The 23477-nt window shown below is 40.5% G+C and overlaps 1 protein-coding gene across 6 annotated transcripts in view; it reads left to right on the forward strand.

Moving 5' to 3' along the window:
* Window positions 1-23099, forward strand: part of FGFR1 (fibroblast growth factor receptor 1) — a 120912-nt gene extending 97813 nt beyond the window's left edge. For 4 of the 6 annotated variants that reach the window (XM_040346218.1, XM_040346219.1, XM_040346222.1 and 1 more), the window contains 10 exons: window positions 4643-4845; window positions 9689-9834; window positions 9941-10062; window positions 11112-11222; window positions 13605-13795; window positions 14264-14386; window positions 16620-16690; window positions 19652-19789; window positions 21456-21561; window positions 21665-23099. In XM_040346218.1, the coding sequence (XP_040202152.1) occupies window positions 4643-4845; window positions 9689-9834; window positions 9941-10062; window positions 11112-11222; window positions 13605-13795; window positions 14264-14386; window positions 16620-16690; window positions 19652-19789; window positions 21456-21561; window positions 21665-21829 (1376 nt within the window). In that variant the 3' untranslated portion in view covers window positions 21830-23099. The remainder of the gene's footprint in view (window positions 1-4642; window positions 4846-9688; window positions 9835-9940; window positions 10063-11111; window positions 11223-13604; window positions 13796-14263; window positions 14387-16619; window positions 16691-19651; window positions 19790-21455; window positions 21562-21664) is intronic. The other 2 variants (XM_040346220.1, XM_040346221.1) reach the window with 1 other exon arrangement.
* Window positions 23100-23477: the final 378 nt, after the last annotated feature.

Below are 23477 nucleotides of genomic sequence, written 5' to 3' on the forward strand. Positions count from 1 at the left end.
AATCCTGTTTCAATCTCTTCACTCATTTTGGAGTCACTGACGTGGACAAGTATGCTGACCAGTTTTGACTTTAATTATCTATGTGTTTTGCGTCAGAAGCAGCCAGGCAGGTTTTTTTCCAAAAGGAAGTTGAAATGTTAGACTCCATGAGGTTGATGTGCTAAAACTGAAGAGTGCAAAATCAGGTTCAGCTTTGCCGAGAAACCAATCCGCTTCCAAGTTTTCATTTTGTCAAAGCTTAATTGAACAAGCTGAAGTTAGAAGCCAATTGGCTACAATGCACAGCTGCACCAGATTTTGCACTTGTGTAGTAAATCGAGCCTCATGTATTTCTCATGGCAGGTTTCCATTAACGCTTAACCTGTTACCCCACCCCCATAAAGCTTAAAGTGATTGTAAACCCCAGTCATAAAATTTGACCTAAGTACATCTATCTGTAGTGTTTACTTACCTCTCTCCAAAGCTCTGAGTGCCGTCTGTCTGGTGCTCCGTTCCTCTGTTATCAGCTGACGAGTTCTCCGACACGAGATAACAGCAGCTGAAAATGTGTTGAGGGTGCGTAGAGGTAGATGAGCACTGAGCTTGTCTATTTATATACCAGCTCTGCATGTTCATTCATTCCTTTGCCTATGTGGAGTGGGGATGTGTGCCTTTCCTCCAATCAGCTCCCCGTGTAAGCCCAGACTCCACACCCACTGCTGGAAGAGGAGGAAAGATTTATAACGCAATCTACATTTTTCAAAGTGTGTAGAAAGCTGAAGACTGCAGATATACAAGTAAAACTATGTAGGGAGATTTGTTTCATCTGTGTATCATCTGAAGCTATTCACTTAACTGGGTATATGAGAGTTTCTATCCACTTTAACACATTTTAACTAGCTCCGAAAATTCCTTTTCCCAAATTAATGCTTAACCTAATTATTACCCTTAACCCTATCCTTAACATGTAACCCCATCTATCCAACAAAAATGTGGTTTCGAGGTGTTTAAGGTTCCATCTACCTTACATTGCTAATAGAGGAAAGGAAATCCGTATTAAAATCCCCTATAACAACTCTCACTACTCGTGATACTACTAGTAATAAAACCACTTTTTTTTTTTTCTTCATACTGGGTTGATTGCTTATATTCTTTAGATGTATTTATTGCATAGTCCAAGGGGAAGTAATTAAACCTTTCCATGGAAGAATTGCTTTATGAAAAGATGAGTTTAATTCCCATTCTCATATCGGCTGAAGGCTCCTGTGTTGCCTTGAGACACATTTCTGATTAAAATCAAGTTTTCTAATTTTGGAGGTTCTGTTTTTATGTAGGTTAACCCCCTATAAACATAAATTAGACAGAAGTATAGGCAGAATAATAGAAACAAAATCTGAAAGTTATTCCACCTACTTTTATTTCTTAAAAGAAAATACCAGCATGATTGATACATGAGCTGTACTGTGGCAAAGACTGAAAAATACACATGATGCTTTTTATTAGCTGAATATACTTTAGTGTTGGTTTTTAAGACTTAAAGTAGATGTAAACCCTCACATATACCTAGTGAAGTGAACAGCCTCAGATGATGCACAGGGATGAAACAAATTTCCCTTCATAAGTTTTACATGTATATCTGCTGTCTTCAGCTTTATGTATTCTTTAGAAAGTGCACATTGTGTTACAGATTTTTCTACTCCTGATCAGCACGGAGTCTGAAGTCTGGGCATACAGCCAAGACAGCTGATTTGAGGAAAGACACACAACCCCACTCCACATTGGCAAAAGAAGGAAGGAATGTGCAGAGCTTTGCTGTGAGAAGGCAAGCTGTTGCTACTTATATCTATAGCGACCTCCTATGACAATTTTTAGCTGCTTTTATCTCCTGTGTCGGAGAACTTGTCAGAAGTTATCAAGCTGATAACAGAGCTACAGAGGAAGAGAACACCCTGGGACTCGGTGCTCTGGAGAGAGATAAGAAAACGCTATAGATATGTGCCCAGCTCAAATTCCATGAATCGGGTTTACATCCACTCTAAGCCTGGTTCACACTACTTTTTTTTTTTTTTGGTGCGAAAAATCTAATAGGTCAGGTCGGGAGCCACTGTACTAACAATGCAAGGTTAGTCCAGCGATCTTCCCTGCTGAGCTGTTGTGTTCTGACAGGTGGGCGGCCTTCCCACCAGAACACTCCGATCAGCGCTCTCTGCCATTGGCTGAGAGCACTGTTTGGAGTTGGCCAGCTGCTGGTTTTCTAGCATGCACGTCTGACAGACAGACATATACACGGGCCAAATGTCAGCTGGTATTTTTTGTACTGGTAAATGTCTCCCGACATTCTGCCTCTGTGTACCGGGCTTTACGTTACAGCAGGGCTGGACTGGGACAAAAATTTGGCCCTGGACTTCATCAAGACCGGCCCAATTTTATTTAGCCAACACGCATAAAAACTATATGCAATTGCGCAAAAAAAAAGCCCCCTCCTTGCATCGGGATCCCCAGAGAGCCCCCTCCTTACATCAGGGTCACCAGAGAGAGGGCGGGCAGTGAGAGATTATGTAATCTCTGTACTGCTCCTGGCTGCACACTATGAGCGGAACAGCAGTGATGCAGGGTGGGCGATGATAGATGATGTCATCTCTCTGCTCTCCCGCTGCCTGTTTCTCCAGTTCTACCTGCCCGCTCTCCTGTGCTGCCTGCCACACTGCTCCAGAGAGGCCACGGCCCCGTAGTGGGCCACAGCCCTGTGGTTTGGGACCCCTGGGACTTGGGCTATGGGCCCCAGATTCAGGGCTATAGCTCAAAAAACCACCCCTAGCGACACCACACTAGCTGTCATTGAAACCAGCCCACTGAGATGTTGTCCCATCGGGGATACTCCCGGTAGTCCTGATGGCCAGTACATGCCTGCATTACAGTACAGTGCATAGCGAAAAGTATGTAGACCTACGTCAATCCTATTAAACATCTTTGGGATGAATTGGAACACTGATTGTGAGCCAGGTCTTTTTGTCTAATGTCAGCTGGACAAAGACCAATGCTGCAAAAATGTTTTTGTTGAAGATGAGCTTAGGTATTATTCTTGCCTGCTTGCTTCTGTGCTGTTAATACTAGTTGACCTTTAATATATACAGTACATTAACTATACATTAAAAAAAGGGAACATTTGATCATTTGAGTCTGTTTAGTACTGAACAATTATACTGTAAATCCTAAATCAAAATCTTCACTTATAAACAGGATAAAATATCCAATTTATATGTCAGAATGGCTGCAACCAGACCAGGCAGTATATGGAGTAGAGTGTTGAGTTTACAGCTCCTCCATATGAGCGCACTAGTAGATACTATGTGTTTTAACTTTAGTGTGAACAAATTGTCTGATTTATTTACTTGGTAAATAGCGCTTTTAACGGGCCCTTGTGACCTGTATTGTTTTGCCTTTACTCACAGCTGGAGGATTGCTCTAAAAGTTACAGATTAATAATGTTTCACTTTGAAATGTCCCCTAGTCTGTTGTCCTTTTGGCTCATATGAAATGCATGTGTTTTGTCAGTGCTCCAGTGTTTAGGAGGGTTATAAAGCCAGTTCTGTTTGTTCATTTTACAACAATGTGCATGTATTTGTGCGAAAAAGATCAGTGGAGCCGGTTTACAATAAATTAAACTACACAAGGTGCAAAAATCTAGTTTGGCTTTATTAACCCAAATAAACACTGAAAGTACCAAAATGTTGATGGGATTTTCTCTTTTCTATCCATCTTCTGGATATGGCATCTATCTTTTTCTCTATTATTCTGCCATATATTGTATTGTCCGTCTTCATTTTGTATTTACTTTTTGTTGTACATGTATGCTTAAATTTTAGTTTTTTAGTTTTTTTTTTTTTGTGTGTGTGTGTGTTTTTGTTTTTGTTTTTAAACTTGCGAGTATCTGTAATACATTAATTTTGTCTTGGCTCAAGGCAAAATAGGTTACTTTAAAGTACACCTGTCATGATGGAAATATTTCGGCTTTTTCTGTTTCCATATAATTGACAATGGTTTTGAAATGGCTTGCCCAACTAGCTCCTATAAGTGTGATAGTCTAGTATCCACAAAATTATCACCATACGGTGTGTTTACGGAATGTCTTTTTGGGTTTGCTGCTCACAAGTATTGGTCAGAGATGGCAGTACAACTAGCATTTTTATAAGGATGCCAGCAATGTCTGCCCCTCTGTCTATTTCTCTCATGAGAGGTGTACTGCATTTAAATCGGTAGTTCAGCCATAATCATAAATTGCAGTTTGTATAACTAGCACTTTCTGTTACTCAAAGAGCAGTATAAGTGCATAGGTTACCTATAGTTACAATAAGGTCCAATGTATACATAAATGCATTTATGCTCAGTGTTCAGCTTCAAACTAATAAATAAAACATTTTATAATTTTTACACTTCAGATAGGGTCACATGTCTCTGTATTAGCTCTCTAATACTATTACATATTGCCCACTATAAATGATTGAGGGATTTGTGGATAAGGAGCCGTGAACAATATTTACAGCATGTTTACAAGTTTATACATGGCCACACTTTTAACCATAAGTCATTTAGAACACATTTATACAAATGTATTGATTGCGCTTTTATAACAATAATAACCCTCTCATGTACATGGGCACAGTGGTGGATGAGAAACCGTCTCACATGACCTCCTCGCTACACCTTGAGATTATCATTTACTGCACGGGAGCTGCCATCGTGTCTGCCATGTTTGTGACCATCATTATCTTCAAGATGAAGCATCCTTCCAAGAAGTCCGACTTCAACAGCCAGCTGGCTGTCCACAAGCTGGCCAAGAGCATTCCACTGCGCAGACAGGTAACAGAAAGTATATAGGGGGTTTAAATGCCTTACACACCACACATTAATCAGTTCTGATAGTTGCCAAGTTTAGTATGGTGAAGCTAAGGTTACAGTGCTTTGCGGAAAACATGGACCATTTATATCAGGTCCTACAACAGGGGAGTTTACAGTCTAGTATTACTACTGCAGTAATATGAACTCACACATAGAAGGTTGGGTCTAGTTTGTGAGAAAGCTTACCTGCATAACTTTGGGTTGTGGAAGAAAACTCCTATACCCAGGGTCTCCAAACTTTCTAAAAATAGGGCAAGTATACTGTCCTTCAGGGGTGCCAGGCTGTGCCCAGAGGGAGTAAACAATGCTGATCTTTGATATTAGGGGGAGAAGTAGTTGGTATCAGTGGGAGGAATAGTGCCCCATTTTTATTAGTGGACTTATGCCCCATCATTGGTGTCAGTGGAAGCAATCCTGCTTCATTGTTGGGGTCAATGGCAAAAATAATGCCTCAAGGGCCGGATAAAGGCAAGAAAAGGGCCGCAGTTTGGAGTCCACTGTCCTATACCAAGAGCAAACGTATGCCAACACTGCAGTTTAAAATGTCTTGATTTCACGTGAAAGAGTCGGATGATCTCCTCACCTGGGATCCTCGTTTTCTAATGTCCTTGTTGGTTGAAATGCTTTGGTAAGGTAGAAACCCAGGTGGGTGTTTGCTCCATATTGGTTAGTGAACGTTTAAGTGGAGATTGGCTTAGAAGTTGTGCCTGTGCCCAAGGTGGGAAGCAGATATTTATGCATGGGAATTTGGAGGGGTATTGATTATTTAAAAAAAAAATTAAGTTATACGAACGTGTAAAGAACACATACTCTACATGTAGATAATGTCCTGGATGTGATTTAGATTCAGGCCACCAGCAATAAACCTGACCCACTTAGCTACTGAGCTGTTTAACTCTCACTCATTTTATGCATCAATCTTTTTTTTTTTTTAGAAATGAGAACTCCTGGAAATATAATTGCCAAGGAAAGTGGTTGTTGAGTATAATGTGTACATTTGTGTCACAGCTCTCTAAAAACTTGCCAAGGGCACATCGTCAACTTTAGTTAAGCATGTCTGGTCTGTGAGTTCTGTACTTCTGGTCATTGCTATTTTATGAATCAAACTTGTTGATGCTAATGCTGACCCAATGGACATTCATTACAGTGGCTAATTCCATTTATAAAACCACAGCTTAACCAAATCAACTATACCATAGTCAAGCAAAAAATGAATCAAACTGATTTTACATTGATCCTCATTTTAAATAAATTAACCCCAGTATTTTTTTAATAAAAACTTTAAAGCTACTCTGTTGCTAAAATAAATCCTCCTACAAAGAACACATGAGATACTCTCCTCTCCTGCCGTCCATCTCTGCAGTATTGGAGAGAAAGCAGCCACTGAAGATCCTCCAGAAACGGATGCTTCTAGGAGTTTAAATTTCCTGGACTCCCACAATGTGCTGTGGTTTCTTCTGCTGCCCCCTGTGTCACTACAGAACACAGTACCAGTGGATGTATCAATTATCCAATACTTTGGAATCTGTAGCATGTTCAGTGGGCGCTTTCTCCTCAACACTGCAGATATGGGCAACAGACACGGTGTGTATCCCATCCCTTCTTTGCAGTGGCTTCTATATTTTGAAGATTTATATTAACAAATAAACTCATCAATATTTTCACCCAAGATCTACTCCTTTTTTCTAATGGAATCTTGTATACAGTAAATCTTGGGTGAAAACATTTAAAAATAGACTCCTAAGTGTTATGTGACTAAAGCAGACCATACACTTTGTGTGTGCAATCTCATTTAAATTCACCAAAACTGCAGTATGTAAAGTAAGCATCTACCAAAACAACCTGTTAAGTTTGTTTAGAATCAGGCAGGCTTATGCACTACTACTAGCTGTTGATAAAGCTAAAAAAAAAATGTGTATGATGAGTTTTAGGCTGACTATTAATGGAGCAAAGTTTGACCAGTTCCTGGTGAATCTGGCCAAAATTCACCTTGTGGATGACCCTGTTGGCATCCTCCTGCCTGACAGCCTTTGTCTGGAAAATAGAGGGAGCCAGCAGTAAATTGTCAGTTGAACCGTACTTGCACCCGTTCAGATGCAGGTACAGTTTAGGTATTTTGACAGCCAGTTGGGCTGGCTGTCAAAATACACTAGCCACAGCGGGAGACATATCCTTTTGTGTTTAGCGTGGATGGAGAACTCTAGGAATCTGTAGCTTTCTTTAATTCAGTCTGCAGACTGAGCAAAAATTATGTATAGGGCCAGTTAATGACTATCTGGTTTATAAAGTTCAGCAGTGCAAGAAGCAATGAAGATGTGCTTCGACTGTTGGCATACAGAAGTCATATCAATAAAAGATCACTTCTAAATGGTTGATATGTTTACTGCGCTTTGCCTTTAGGGTCGAATAACAAATGTTTTTCCTAATCACAATAGTGCTTTCTTAAACAAAATCTTCCCTTTTATAGCTTTACCTGCCCAATACTCTTCTGGCACAATCACTTTTTTTAGCTGTTGCTTAAAATAAACTTCTTGCGCAATCCCTTTCCGTTCATACTTCCTTCACAACACCTCCAGGTAAATACTTTTATCTCTGACTCATTCCCAAACTCCGTGTCACTACCTGACCTATTGACCACAGGGCTATTTACTGTTGCAGCTTTTCCAATATTTGTTCTAAGAGAAACATAATTGTAGCAGTAATGCTAGATGTGAACACATTCGTTTCTTCGTATGGATGTACCTTTTTACAGAGCTGCTGCCACCTACTCACCAGTACACAATAAAAAAGCCAATTTAAGTGCAAGATATGTCACATTTTTCATTGTGATGTAGGTTGTGTTTGTAGAAAAGGGAATTGCTCATTGGCCTAAGCAGTGTGCACTGTCAAGCTACGCAATGTTAAAGAGGCAAAATAGGAAAAGTTCTGCTAAAATTTAAAGAGCTTTTATGGGATCATAGGCACTAGGCAGTAATGCCTGAGCATAAAGAAAAACACAAAATAACCAGATTCTTTTATTCAACACATTTATTTGATACAATTTGTCCGTGGCTTGATCTGGTTTTCTCCCAGCTATGCACTCCTTGCAACCTCTGCGACTATACTTACCCTCTCTCTGATCACTACCTTGTTAGTTTCCCTCTCCCTTCCTTGCCTCCACCTCCTCTCCCTACATCCGCCTAACGGTTACCCCATAGAAACCTATGCAATCTCAACCCTTCTCTTCACTCTGCTACTGACCACCTCTGACAAAATCGCACCCCTGTCCTGCACCAACCTAGGCACTTCTGTCTACAACACTTCACTTCTAGCCTCACTGGACACACTGGCCCCCCTCACTACACACATAATGAGGCCCCGTCCCCTTCAACCTTGGCAAACGGATGACACTAGAAGTCTGAAAGAACAGCCATGTTCTTGAGTGCCTGTGGTGTAAGATGAAGTCCCAGAAAGATTTCAGCCAGTATAAATCTGCCCTCCAAAAATATAATTCCTGCCTCCTCACTGCCAAGCAGACCTACTTTATCTCTCTCGTTAACACCTTATCCTGTCCCGGTCAACTCTTTTCTCTACCTTAAACTCTATACTTCGTCCCTCACTGCTTCTACCCACCAACTCACTCACTGCCCAGGAGATTGCCAGTCACTTCAAACAGAAGATTTATACACGGAACAGAGTATCTTTGGATCAGCAGCACACCCACACAGAGAGTAAAGTAGAAAGTCTTTATTGAAGCATAAATATTAAAAGCACTGGATGAGTACAGGCAGGGGAAATGCAGGTAGGTTTGCATGTTTCACACTTTGAAAGTGCTTTGTCAAAACCACAGAATATTGATACCATTTGGAGGCGATCTCTACTGTTCAGATACCCTCCACACTTTACACTTCATGCCCACAGGTACAATCATTACTTCCCTCTTTCAACCCCACCACTGTAGACAAGGTTACTAAACTACTTACTAACTCACATCTTGCCGCCTGCCCCCCTGGATTATGTTCAAATGCTAAGTTCACCTTCTGGCTTTATTTCTACACTTTAACCCACATTTTTAATCTCTCTCTCTCTTCTGGCATCTTCCCCAACTCTCTAAAACATGCACTTGTCAGCCCCCATACTTAAAAAGCCCTCACTGGACCATCCAATCTCACCAACCTATGCCCCTATGTTCTGCTGGGCGATCCTACTCAGGTGACTGGCCCTAGACCCAACAAATCTACCCTTTTTTTATAGACTCCCGGAGTTCCAGAAAAATCTAGGGGGTCATGTGACCTTAGCTGACCTATCAAGACCGAGTAACCCTAACTTTCCAGAAGGTTCCAGGACAGCTGACTTGGAAAAACATATCACTGACACTCCCGCTGTTTTATACAGTGGGAGGGGGGGCCTTGAAACTGCTACTGCCATGGTCCCATAAGGAAAACGGGGGCCTAAAAACAGGCATACCCTCCTTTTCTTATATTCAGAGTATATACAGTATCATATAGCATCATTATATATTATCATTTTCATCGATATGCTTATGGTTGGAAAAAGTCAACATTTTGCAACTGTATAACCAAGTTTTTTATTTTTTTGTTTTGTTTTTTAAGAATGGAAAGTTTGACAGTGTTTGTGTGTATACATGCATGCATGCATGCATGCATACATACATACATACATTTTTATTTTATATTATATTTGTACAGCCTAAAAAAGTATTTTCAGCAATTAACAGGACTAGATTTTTTAGAACACATCTGCTGTTTATTTATAGCTGCTTTGTTCTGTACATAAGGTAACCTGCTGTTATTGGTCTCGCCCATTACAGGTGTCTGCAGATTCCAGCTCTTCAATGAATTCTGGAGTAATATTAATTAGGCCTTCTCGGCTGTCCTCAAGTGGAACACCAATGTTAGCTGGTGTATCTGAATATGAGCTTCCTGAAGACCCCAGATGGGAAGTAGCAAGGGACAGGTGAAGAACCCATAAACGATTGCACCTTTAAAAAAAACGAAAAAAAAAAAAATATTTTTTTCTGTCCTTCCACATATGTTTTACAAACACAAATGTTTTTACATAGGTTAGTCCATGGAAAGCCACTTGGAGAAGGCTGCTTTGGTCAAGTAGTTATGGCAGAGGCTATTGGGCTAGACAAGGAGAAACCAAACCGGATCACAAAAGTTGCAATCAAAATGCTTAAATGTAAGTTGTTTTATCTTTTATCAAGTTTAACAACGTTGAAGACCTATTTTGCACCGTGTGAAGTAATGCTTGGCCAGAAGTGTACGTTTTTCCTTTGAGAACTGCAACAGTATTTCAGTTTGTGTAACCCTACAGACAGCCAAGACAGCACAAAACAATGGTAATTCCTGCACAAGTGATGGCATGACTGACATACCATCCCTTTTTTCATATCTTCCACTCGTGCATTTTGTAGCGGGGATCTTGTGGCATATCTGAAAGAGACAAGTGGGCCATCACCAGCTTAATGGCTATAGGTTACTTATTTATCCTCTAGTGATAAAAAATACAAGAAATATACCAGAAAAGTTTGCCACAATGCACACTGGCTCAGCAATTACCATGAATGCATCACAGCACTGAGGTCCTGAGCTCAAATCCTTCGAAAGCACTGTCTGTATAGGTTTTCTGCTTCTTCTCTAGGTTAATGTGAGATTTTTCCAATAACATGCTTGTTTTTCATTGACATTGAAATTGGGTTCTAGGCCTAGATTGTGGGTTAAGGCTGGTGGCATTAGATTGTAAGATCTGCTGGGACAGATAGTGATAATAATGGAGATGCTACAAAACGTTTGCAAATACAAGTAATACCATTTGTATGGCCTCATGCACACTGGACGTTTTTACAGCTGCTGTTTTTGGCTACAGACATTTTTTTATTTATTTTTTTGCAGTCAATAAATTCCCCAGCATGTTATCCTATGTGTCCATGCACACATAGGCTGTTTTTGGCAGCCTTTTCTAGCTGGAAAAAAACCCCCAGAACTAGTGGGTTTTGAGAGGCGTTTTTCAGCTGTAAAAATGCTTTTAAGCGTTTTTGAGCCATGCGCTTTCATAGGAGTATAGTTTTGCTAAAAACTCTATAGCTAAAAAAGAACGCTGAAAAAAACACTCTACAGCTAACGTTGCTGGCTTTTTTTTATAACGTCCAGTGTGCATTAAACCTAATATTTGTAAATATAACCACAAGTAACCATGTAATGTGTTTTTTTTTTTTTTTTTTTCTTCAGCTGATGCAGGTGAGAAGGACTTGTCTGACCTAATTTCAGAAATGGAGATGATGAAAATGATTGGAAAGCACAAAAATATAATCAATCTTCTTGGGGCCTGTACTCAGGATGGTAAGTCCCAGTGCAAGTCATAACAGTGGAAATTTTTTAAATTCTTCAGTGTGATGTTCTGTCCTCACCCCAACAATCATTTTTAAATATAATTTGTTTTGATTCTTGGGGAAATGGCAGCATTAGCAGAGATTTGTTGAGAGCTGTCCAAAGAAAGATGTCCTGCAATCAACACACTATTGGCTGATCTCTGTCACTCAGTTCTTTGCAACGGAGTCCATTTCCTTTTCTCCTCCATGAAAGAATGTTATTGTTTATGGTAGAACAGATTGGAAAGGACGAGTAGGACAGGTGACTCTCCACCATATGCAGTAGTGTATTTAGGTTTTGTGCTGCCCTAGGCCTGATTAAACTTGTGCACCCCCTAATTTAAATATTACCCACCCCTACCTGTCAAGGCCATACCCATTTATGTTTAAGACCCACCCTGAAATTTTCGAGTCTCTCGGACACTAGTTCTTGGGGCCGGGGGGCATTGGATTTCCTTAATTTGCATAGATTTCCTCTCTTCCTGTTTAGCTATGAGGCAGGAAGTGAAGGGAAATCTCTGCAATGGGACAGGGATGATAAAAAATAAACTGACAGAGGCTTCTAACCCTCCCTTACTTTATCCAAAATGAAAAAAAAAAGTGTTGCCTATAGTTCTACTATAACCACTTGCCTACCGAGGACAGCATACGTGCAGTGATATCTGAATGATGCCTGCAGCTACAGGCATCATTCAGATATCGCTGTCTTCAGCCGGCGATTCTCTGCACGATGAGAATGATCAAAGCGACCGTTTCGCCGCTTGATCATTCTTATAGGCAGCGGGAGGGGACAAGCTAGCTGCCCCCCCCCCCCGTCGCCATCCGGTGCTTCTCCGGGCTCTCCCGTGCAATCAAGTGCCCGGAGAACGAATCGGCCGGCACTGGCTGGGAACCATAGAGATAACTGGTCACCAGTCATCTCTATGACCGTCGGAGGCCCGGGCGCGACGTTAAGACGTCACACTCGGGTACCCGGAAGTAAACAAAGCTGCAATTGCGGCTGTCGGCATGAGATTGGTGAATTTTTTTTCACGATCTCATGCTTGTAAGCCTGGAGGAGAGATGTGGGGTCTTCTTGACTTTAGGCTAACTTTTTACTGTTTTGTTATTTAATTTGTGAAACCGTTTTTTTTTTTTCCAAAAAAAAGGCGTTTGAAAAATTATTGCACAAATACCGTGCGAGAAAAAAAATTGCAACGACCGCCATTTTATTCCCTAGGGTGTCTGCTAAAAAAAATATATATAATGTTTGGGGGTTCTGATTAATTTTCTAGCAAAACAATTGTGATTTTTATATGAAGGAGAGAAAAGCCAAAATAGGCCTGTGGACAAGTGGTTAAGCACAAATTTATGATAATTTTATGGAGAGGACTAAGAAGCTATAATCATGCCAATGGTGCAGCAGAAAACAGAGAGATGAAGGTTTGTGGTCCAGGATGATTGGACAGTCGAAATTAAAAGCGGCTTGCATTACACAAACAGCCCTTTCCGTGCTGCCCCCCCCCCCCCCTGCAAATTGCTGGCCTGGGCCTTGTTGGCCTAGGCCAGGATACAGCGTTTATCATATGTTTGGAATCACCACTGGTGATCACAATTCTTCCTGCATTGATAAAGCTCATCAGTCTTGTGCCAATATTTTTCAGTGCACCAGTATCTAAATAAGGCACAAAGTAATGGAGATCCATGCTTGTATTTTGGGATTTCTTTAATGCAAGCAGTGCAAGTCCCTACATTTGGCTTGGTGTCTGCCTCTTGAAGTTTGCTGCACAATAGAGCACAGACTGATGGTGGGAAAAGCCACACAAGAAGCCAGTCAGTTGTGCTGCAGTGCACAAGAGACATGAAAGAGCAACATGACAGATATGAACTGATCATTTTGTAGCGGCTTCTTTTACAAATAAATGATTTGCCAGGTGACACTGCTCCTTTTATATGTAGTTTATCTGTGTTTAGACATTCGCTTGGAGTTCAGCTTTAAAGCGGGAGTAAACCCATCGATTTAACAGTTTCAAAAAGCAGTTACATTTCCGGCATGCCGGGATTGCTAACTGTCACATTGGTTGTGCTCTCAACCAAACTGTCAAACCATCCAATGGCTGGTGTCATAACTGATCACATGTGCAGCACCATTGTAGTTGAAGATTAAACATAGGCCAAGATGACAGCTTCCTTTGCTGAAAATGATAGGTGGGTTTTCTTACACTTTAAGTATTGGCAAATGTTGACTTTTTTTCTTTTTTCTTCTCATTGGTACATAAAACTCATCAGCTTCGACTCACTTTTCTACTGGTATAAGCTGCTTTAATGACCAGTACATTTTGTGCATCAACTGAGTCCTACATGATTATTCTAGGTCCTTTATATGTGATCGTTGAATATGCCGCTAAAGGGAATCTCCGGGAATATCTTCGAGCAAGGCGTCCACCTGGCATGGAATATTGCTACAACCCTATCTGTGCCCTCGATGAGCAGCTCACCTTTAAAGACCTGGTCTCCTGTGCCTATCAGGTGGCACGTGGCATGGAATACCTGGCTTCCAAAAAGGTAAGAAACGTTTTAATGATCTATCCGTTTAAGCTCTTATCTTTTTGTTATAAGTGGGTCGACTCCTCATGTACTTTTGCTTGAATTGGAGGAGATGAACAGAAAATAAATGGTAACGTTCTAGCAGCCTTGCCAATTCCATCAGAAACACTAATGCCTAGCACACACAGCCTGAATGTCAGGAGACATGGGCCGGTTCAATAAAAACGGGCTGACATTCAGCCTGTGTGTATGTCAGCTGGTCCCACAGAAACTGGCACAGTTTCTAAGAGCCCTGACCCGAGTGTTCTGGTGGGTAGGCCATCCCCCTGTCGGCACACAATAGCTCAGCGGATGAGATCGCTGTACTAACGTCAGATCTTTAGTACAAGTGATCTCACCGGAGCTGTCAGTTGTACCAGGCTTTACACACAAACAGGACATCTTCTCTGAGATAATCAGCATTAAAATGTTTTTTCCTCCTTTTAGTGCATCCACAGAGATCTGGCTGCTCGGAATGTTCTCGTAACCGAGGATAATATCATGAAAATTGCTGATTTTGGCCTTGCTCGTGATATCCACCATATTGACTATTACAAAAAGACAACAAATGTAAGTATTGGCGCTGATAAAAATTACTCTACTGACCCATGACCTTGTTGTGATCTCTTCTACCTGGCCATCACTATGCTTTTTATGTTTCATGCCATATTACTGTGCCTTTTTCAAAGCACCCCGGAAAGGGGACACCGATAAATTGCAAGTCTGGATTATGTTCCCAATGCTCTACAAAGCCAAGAGACTCTTGTGTTATTGATGCATTTGGGGTATTTTCTGAAATATTGACTTCCAAAATTAACAATATGAAATACCTGAAGGATTCCTATGGCTTGCTGACAGACACTATTTGACGTGGCATTGATTATAGCATTGCTCTCATATCCTATGGAATTTTGGCTTCCCCTCATTTAGCCAGGCTTTGCCAATGCTAACTATTTCTTTTTAGTGTATTTTACCAGTCTCACTAATGTTTCAGTAAAATTAAAGTTTGTCACTTTTAAGCCACATCCATATAAACTATTTGAGCAAATGGGGAAAAGAAACCACTAGGTTGGACTTTAAAGGCTGATTGGACCAACGATATTAGTTAAAAAAAATATCATATTTTATTTACACATAAAGGTAGAAAAAACATATAAACATACACAATATATTAATGTTAAAATAGGCATATACAGTATCTCACAAAAGTGAGTACACCCCTTAAATTTTTGTAAATATTTTTTGTAAATATTTTATTATATCTTTTTATGTGACAACACTGAAGAAATTACACGTTGCTACAATGTAAAGTAGTGAGTGTACAGCTTGTATAATGGTGTACATTTTGCTGTCCCCTCAAAATAACTTAACATACAGCCATTAATGTCTAAACTTCTGGCTAAAAAAGTGAGTACACCCCTAAGTGAAAATGTCCAAATTGGGCCCAAAGTGTCAATATTTTGTGTGGCCACCATTATTTTCCAGTACTGCTTTAACCCTCTCGGGCATGAAGTTCACCAGAGCTTCACAGGTTGCCACTGGAGTCCTCTTCCACTCCTCCATGATGACATCATGGAGCTTGTGGATGTTGGAGACCTTACGCTCCTCCAACTTTTGTTTGAGGATGCCCCACAGATGCTCAATAGGGTTTAGGTCTGTAGACATGATTGGTCAGTCCATCACCTTTACCCTCGGCTTCTTTAGCAAGGCAGTGGTCATATTGGAGGTGTGCTTGGGGTTGGTATGTTGGAATGCTGCCCTTGCGGCCCAGTCTCCGAAGGGAGGGGGATCATGCTCTGCTTTAGTATGTCACAGTGTATGTTGACATTTATGGTTCCCTTAATGAACTGTAGCTCCCCAGTGCTGGCAGCACTCATGCAGCCCCAGACCATGACACTCCCACCACCATACTTGGCTGTAGGCAAGACACACTTGTCTTTGTGCTCCTAACACACGCTTGACACCATCTAAACCAAATAAGTTTATCTTGGTCTCATCAGACCACGGTTACAGTAATCCATGTCCTTAGTCTGCTTGTCTTCAGCAAACTGTTTGCAGGCTTCCTTGTGCATCATCTTTAGAAGAGGCTTCCTTCTGGTACGACAGCTATGTAGACCAATTTGATGCAGTGTGCGGCGTATGAGCACTGACAGGCTGACCCCCCCTTCAACCTCGGCAGCAATGCAGGCAGCACTCATATGTCCATTTCCATTTAATGGCTGTGTGTTATTTTGAGGGGACAGCAAATTTACACTGTTATACAAGCTGTACACTCACTACTGTACATTGTACAAAGTGTAATTTCTTCAATGTCACATGAAAAGATATAATAAAATATTTACAAAAATGTGAGGGGTGTACTCACTCTTGTGAGATACTGTATACACAGTCAGCCAAAAACACGGCCAGTATGTTTCTATAACCCCCTTATGTGTGTCCTGAAAAAGCGAACCAGAGAAACATGTAGTCGCACAGGGGCTCACGCATTTGTGATGTCATATCACTGAACGTCATCTGGGTATATGTGACCCTTTTTTGTGGTCACTTCATATGCCTGTTTTAACATGAATATTTTGTGCATGTTTATATGTGTTTTGTCTACCTTTATGTGTAAATAATAAAATTATATTCTTTTTCAACTAATATCGTTGGTCCATTCTGCCTTTAAAAGTCTGACCTAGTGGTTTGTTTTCCATCTTGCTAATATTTCATTGTTTAGAAACATGGAAGATAGTGTTATTTGACATAGAAGTGATTCGTGCCTTGGGTATAACAGTATGTTGACATCTGAATTTCTTGATAGGGTCGCTTGCCAGTAAAATGGATGGCTCCCGAAGCTCTATTTGACCGAATCTACACTCATCAAAGTGATGTGTAAGTATATTGTGTAGTATTTATCACTATAAGCAGAGCTTGAGCCAAATGGTTATAATGCATCTTTCATTTGTGCTTAACAGTTTTGACAGTCATTTGCAGAATGTGACACAGATACAAGTATCACGCGTGTGTTTGTTTTTTTTCTTCCGGGATCTGTGGACTGTGAAGAGAAGAGGGAATCTTTGGAGAGAAGAGGGGATCTGTGGACTGTGGAGAGAGAATAGGGGTGCTGTGAAAATGGGGGAGAGAGAGGGGAGCTGTGAAAATGGGGAGAGAAGAGGGGAGCTGTGGATGGGGGGGGGGGGTACAGAGGTAAGCAATAGATGGATACTTTGGGAGTAGATATCCAAGTACTGCTCATTGTGCTTATATTTTTTGGTGCTCCGTGTGATGCAAATACCTCAACCTTGCACAACACATGCTCTCTTGATCCCTATGTGTTATGCAATACTGAGAGCAGTACTCTGTGCCTCTTGTGCAATGTACAGATTATTTGGCACTGCTTTGTCTTTCTTCGAGAAACATCAGGGTTGAGGGTGGAGAGTTGGCCAAGAAGGGTAAGTTCCTGCACCTATTCTGAGAAAAAAAGGCCTGTGTAGAACATAGTCTTTCTTGAATTATAGATGGAAATATTTTAAACCTGGGTATAGCCATTAAGCTGCATTACTGGCCTGTCATGATCACAGTACTACATTTATTATCTTTATTTGTTAAATGGTTCTATGCTGCCCACAGCCATCGTACAGAATGGAGGGTTTCTTCTCTAAATGTAATTTTTTTGTGCAAGTTTTTATCTTTCTGGTGGCTTTTGGAAAACGTCTAAGCTTTGGTTTCAGGCAAGTAGTTAAATACATGGTTAAAATACATATTTGGGTACTGGTTTACCTGCCAAAGAATTTCTAATTAAAATGGAACTAAAGGCTCTTTTTTTTTTTTTTTTTTTATTGCCGGGAGGTAGTCTTTTATTGCAGAAGAGACTCTGTCTCCTCTGCAAACAATGCTCATTTTCTTCCTGCCAGCATGTTTTTTAGTTGTACACTGAGCCATGAATCCACAGCTTGGTGTACATTCTTAGCATGCTGTGGGTGCTGGAACAAAGTAACTCTCATACAGGAGTTGGGTCTTTTCAGACCAGTCAGTCAGGTTGCCTGAGGACTCTGGACCCAGAAAAAGTCTGGGAGAAGATTAGGGCAGTGGCAGAGTGATTTGGGTGATGTTGCATCACTGGAGGACAGGACTTTGGGAGGCATGTTTTAGTAAAATGTACAAATATGCTATGTATTTGTGCACATTATGGCAAAAGCCCCGCCAACCGGAAAAAATGTATTTGTAGTTTAAGAACAGCCAGATTTATGATCAGACACCACTGCCAGACAGAAGAACCAGTAAATCATATGTCCTGCAGCTACACAGATTGGTCAAAAACACCCCACCAGCCTGCTAATTGGACAGTGAAGGTTTGCAATACAGGGTTGGGTTATATGGTTACTTCCTCAGCTTAAGTTTTACGATGAAGTCTTAAGCGGAATATGTCGGTATAAATATTTTATTTATTTAATACATTATTGCATATATAAATCTTTTTATAAGTACTGTTTTCTTATCTGTCTGGAGTTGTAGTTCAGCTTTACTACCGGTACATTGAGCGATGCCAAAAAGGCAGATGGAGATTGGGGAAGTAAACAAGTGGTTGAGGAGCTGGTGTAGCAAGGAGAAGCTTGGGTTCCTGGAGGACTGGGCTGACTTCTCAGTCAGTCGCCAATTTTATTGAAGGGACAGACTGCACCTAAATGAGGAGGGTGCAGATCTGCTGGAGTGAAGATTGCCAAAAAGTTAGAGGAATTTTTTTAAACTAGGCAATGGAGGGGAGGTTCCAGATATAGTCAGCAATGAACATATTCCAAAGGGTAGTATTGGGGGCATAAGTGGTAGGTCAACTAAAGCACATAAACCCGAGGGAAGTATAGTAACAACTACTACGTGGCATGTTCACCAATGCCCTTAAAAAGGGGGTTAACTCCACTGATAAAGCGATGATTCTCCCACTCTTCTAGACTCTGGTCCTGCTGCACCTGGAGTATACTGTCCAGTTCTGGGCACAAGTCCTCAGGAAGGATGTACTGGAAATGGAGCGAGTACAAAAAAGGGCAACAGCTAATAAAGGGTCTGTAGGATATTCGTTATTAAGAAAGGTTGCAAGCTCTGAACTTATTCTCTCTGGAGAAGAGATGCTGGAGAGGGGATATGATTTCAATTTACAAATTCCATACTGTTGACCCCACAATACGGATAAAACTTTTTTGAGGAAGGGAGTTTATTAATACACGTGGCCACTCACTAAAATTTGAAGAAAGAGGTTTAACCTTAAACTGCGTAGAGGGTTCTTTACTGTAAGAGCGGCAAGGATGTGGAATTCCCTTTCACAGGCAGTGGTCTCAGTGGAGGGACATCGATGGTTTCAAGAAACTATTAGATAAGCACCCGAACGACCACAACATACAGGGACGTACAATGTAATACTGACTTATAATTGCACAAACAGGTTGGACTTGATGGGCTTGTCTTTTTTTTTTTTTTTTTCAACCTCACCTACTATGTAAACTATGTAAAGATGAAACTGCAAACCTTTGGTGCAGTTCCACTTCTGAGCCTTCCCTTGCCTACCGTCTTGTTCTCACCTGTCCTAAAGTCAGATATCGCTTACTGGTTTGTTTGGCTGCTAATTATTACATCTAAACAGTTGTCCCGTCCAAAGTATTTTTTTTGCTACATTCAAGAGAGTTTATGGTTTCTTATGTCATTTGCGCATTTCAGTGCTGGTATGCCTCACACACCTGCTGTTGTCATGTGGAGGAGGTCCTGTCCTCAGTATTGGAGTTTCATTTTTTATTTCTATAATCTAGCGCATGTAGTTAAGTAGTGTTGGGTCTTTTGCACTAATGACATGGTTTATTCCAGGTGGTCATTTGGGGTTCTACTGTGGGAAATTTTTACACTTGGAGGCTCGCCATATCCTGGGGTCCCTATGGAAGAACTATTTAAGTTACTAAAAGAAGGACATCGGATGGACAAGCCCACAAATTGTACCAATGAACTGTGAGTACTGAATATTTTCTGCATGTTTGCTTTCAGATTCATACAGTTGTTCTGTTGTTAATGCTGTGAATTGGGGAAGAATTTAGAAGTAGACAATAGGTGAGAGTGGGTTCTGTTGACCAATTCTACAATGTCACTGGACATCCTGTTTAAATGACACCTGAGACAAATATATGCTTTTTCTTACATTGTTTTTGGAAATACTAGCTGCTTGATTGTTTGTTTTTGTTTTTTTATTAATATTCCACTAGCTTTAACTATTTAAATTGCTGACCAGGAACAAGTGTACAGAGATTAGAAGTTCAGGTGTTACTGGGATTTATGTAACTGGCTGCATACGTGTTAATTTGCATTTTTAAAAGCAAAATATATGTTTGCCAATATGCCCCAATGTATAAAAGGAATCACTTTTTGTGAATCTGTTGCAAAGTACATTACTAGATCCTGGCAGTTACAGCACTTTCTGTTTCAGGTGGACAACAGCCTTATGCCTTATGCCACGACCGGTTTTCACTACGAGAAAACTGAAATTTTTTATATTGGTCGTGAAAACCGGTCGTGTGTATGCTCCCTAACAGTTTTCTCTATGAAATAACTGCCCGCAAAAAAATTGAAACCAGCTCTTTTTTCTCGTCGGGTTTCCCGTCAGTCTTTTTTTTCTCGTCGCGAAAAGCAGTGGTGTGTATGCTTTTCCGAGGGGAAAAAAACGTGCATGCTCGGAGTCAAGTATGCAGCCCAAAGGGTGGCGCCATTTGAAAGGAACTTCCCCTTTTTTGTCCCGTTGTACGTGTTGTATGTCACTGCACGTTGGACGGACGTTTTTTTGCATGTTCGTGTGTATGCAAGTGAGGCTGGAGAGGAATCGCGTTGGGAAAAAACAACGGCTTTTTGCACGTCAGGAAAAACAATGGCGTGTACAAGGCATTAAAATTAACAGCAATCTTGCCAGCCTGTTGTGCAGTCTCTTTGAGTTGGCCATTCTGACGATTATAACTGCAAGAGGCATGTACGGTCCTGACCAACAACTGAAAGAGTTTGCAGACTGACGAGACTACTGCCAATTGCAAGGCAGTGGCTTTTAGTCTAAAACAGGAAGTGCTATTAATGACATGATCTACAGGTAGTAATCTTTGCAGCCTATTGGATGGCAGCTCCACTTCTAAACAATACCTTTATCTGTATAGTGAGTCTCTTTTCAAGATACATGACATTCTTTAAGGCTTCCTGCAGGACTTTTTGTGGTGTTCATACAGAAAAAACAACATAAAATTACTGTAGGCAGCAGCATTGCACTGTGTTTGGGCAAGAAAAAAAAACAAGTCCAGTTTTTTGTAATTGCTGTGCCTTGACACCCCTTGCCCCACCTTAGCCCCACCTCATAATAAGTCTGAAGGGGCCCTTAGAGTCAGTCTATCCAGAGCTGATATTTTTGTTGACACTGGTTAATGAATTGATCAACTGATGCATTGTATAGCCAACATTTATTTATTTAACCAGGTGACCCATTTTTGTTGAGCTAAATTTTATGGACTGCTGTCTACTTGGAAAGCAATTCCGACCATAATTCATGTATCAAAAATGGTTAAACTGGCATGTTGCTCGCAAATCAATATTGCACTTTTAAATTTGTTGACTTTGTGGCTTTAATGCTGTAATGTTTCTCCAGGTACATGATGATGAGAGACTGCTGGCATGCAGTGCCATGCCAGAGGCCCACCTTTGTACAGCTGGTGGAAGATCTAGACCGTATATTGGCTCTCAGTTCTAACCAGGTAAATGTAATTTTACAAGGAGTTGCAGAGTCCATGCACAATAATGTGTAATCAAACTGTATAATAAATACATGAATAACTCCCCATCTTCTCTTTTCCATAGGAGTACCTTGATCTGGCCATGCCAGTGAGTCAGTATTCTCCATGTTTCCCAGACACAAGAAGCTCCACGTGTTCTTCGGGGGAAGATTCAGTTTTTTCTCATGATCCCTTACCTGACGAACCTTGTCTTCCCAAATACCCCAATGGAGGACTTAAAAAACGCTGACAGTCTAATCAGAGGTCCCCTCTTTCCCTCAGACTTTGTATAACTTTCATGCATTCCCCAAAAATGAACATTCATTCTACTTAGTTCCCAAGAACCATGGTACTATTCCAGATCATGTCTTCAGTCTTACCTCATACTTTGAAGGACCTCTGGGATTCTGACATTTGAAGTGGGAAAAAAGACCAAGTATTGCATACCCTACGACCTGTGTCCACACGAAAATGCCCTGGTGACAGTGTAGGTACAATGATGTCAACTTACAAGGAAATCTCATCCATCACGCTAATCAAAGGAATGCCAGCTGTCCTTAAGTGAACTGTTTGGATCTTTTGAGGTCATTTAAATGCCACCTCAGGATATTGCCTCTCAGCTTATCTTTTTCAGATACTTTGGCTACAGTGCATATTGATGTTGCACTTGGCTATTTTGTGCATTCATTTGGAGCATGCCTTAACCATCAAAAACATTTGGAGATCAACATAATGTAGCCCATAGTTGTCGTCATACTCCAAAACTCGTTTTGGATAAGCTCTTCCTTTCAAGATACACCACGAATGTCTTCTGTCCACAATTAGTTGAACTGGCTGATACATGCAGAAAAACTAATAAGGATATCATTATGCTTCATATTTGAATGTCTTAAGTCTTAATAAATTGAAGGAATGTTTTAAAGCACCTATCACAAGCTGACTGTGCCTAAATCTTGCACGTCGATTTTTTTTAACCGTAAGATTTTAACCTCTGCTGGCCAGCTAACGGTACAAAGAATAGACCAGTTTCCTTGCTGCTGGTTTTCTTGGTTGTCTAATCTAGGCCTATGTCTCAGCTCTTGCCCAAAATTCTGCTTGTCCTATAGTTCTGTTATTAAATATAGGTCAGACAAGGAGCCGAAGGGAATGTATTGGAGATATTGGTCTAATTCACATTATTCTGAAAAATGGGAGATATTATTTCATTTTAACAGGTTTCAAGCTAATTGTAATATAAATATGGGTAGCAGAACCCGTTAATGCTTTCCTTGTGTATATAGCTAGAAAATGTATAAATATGAATTATATATTTACATGTCTTTTTAAGAAAAAAAAAAAGTTATGAAATATATACCAGTTTGGTAGTAAAGTGGCTGGTAGATGTCAGTTGCTATAAACAAAAAAAAAAAAATCATATATTTTGCTACATTTTCAGTTTGTATTTTTTTTTAAATTATGTTCTAAGATTTTCTTATTTCCAGTACAAGTCCCTTAATAAAGAGAATCGGCTTCAGTTGACATTTTTTATATATGGTTTCTACTTTTTATTGCAGTTACATTTCTTGTGGTTTCAAATATATTTCTTTGTTTTTAATTATTTGAATTCAATGTATATTTTGTTTGTTTGGGTCATTTCCCTTTTTATTGCTTGGGGTTGTAAAAAGTACACAGTCCCTGACATATGTGATCCATTCCTCTTTCTGGCAAAGAAATAGAGACTTGGGTCATATGGTCTCTTTTTTTTTCTTTCCATGGGGCTCTAGGAGAGGCTAACTCCCCAGAAGAACAAAGACAGATTTACTTCCCTTCTGGGCCGATTGTAGGGCTCATTTACACTTTTGTTGTTTTGGGACAGCAAAAATATTTGGCTTTATAAGTACATACACGTTGAGTATAAA

The sequence above is a fragment of the Rana temporaria genome, chromosome 3 (genome assembly GCF_905171775.1).
Source record: "Rana temporaria chromosome 3, aRanTem1.1, whole genome shotgun sequence".
Taxonomy (NCBI): Eukaryota; Metazoa; Chordata; class Amphibia; order Anura; family Ranidae; genus Rana; species Rana temporaria.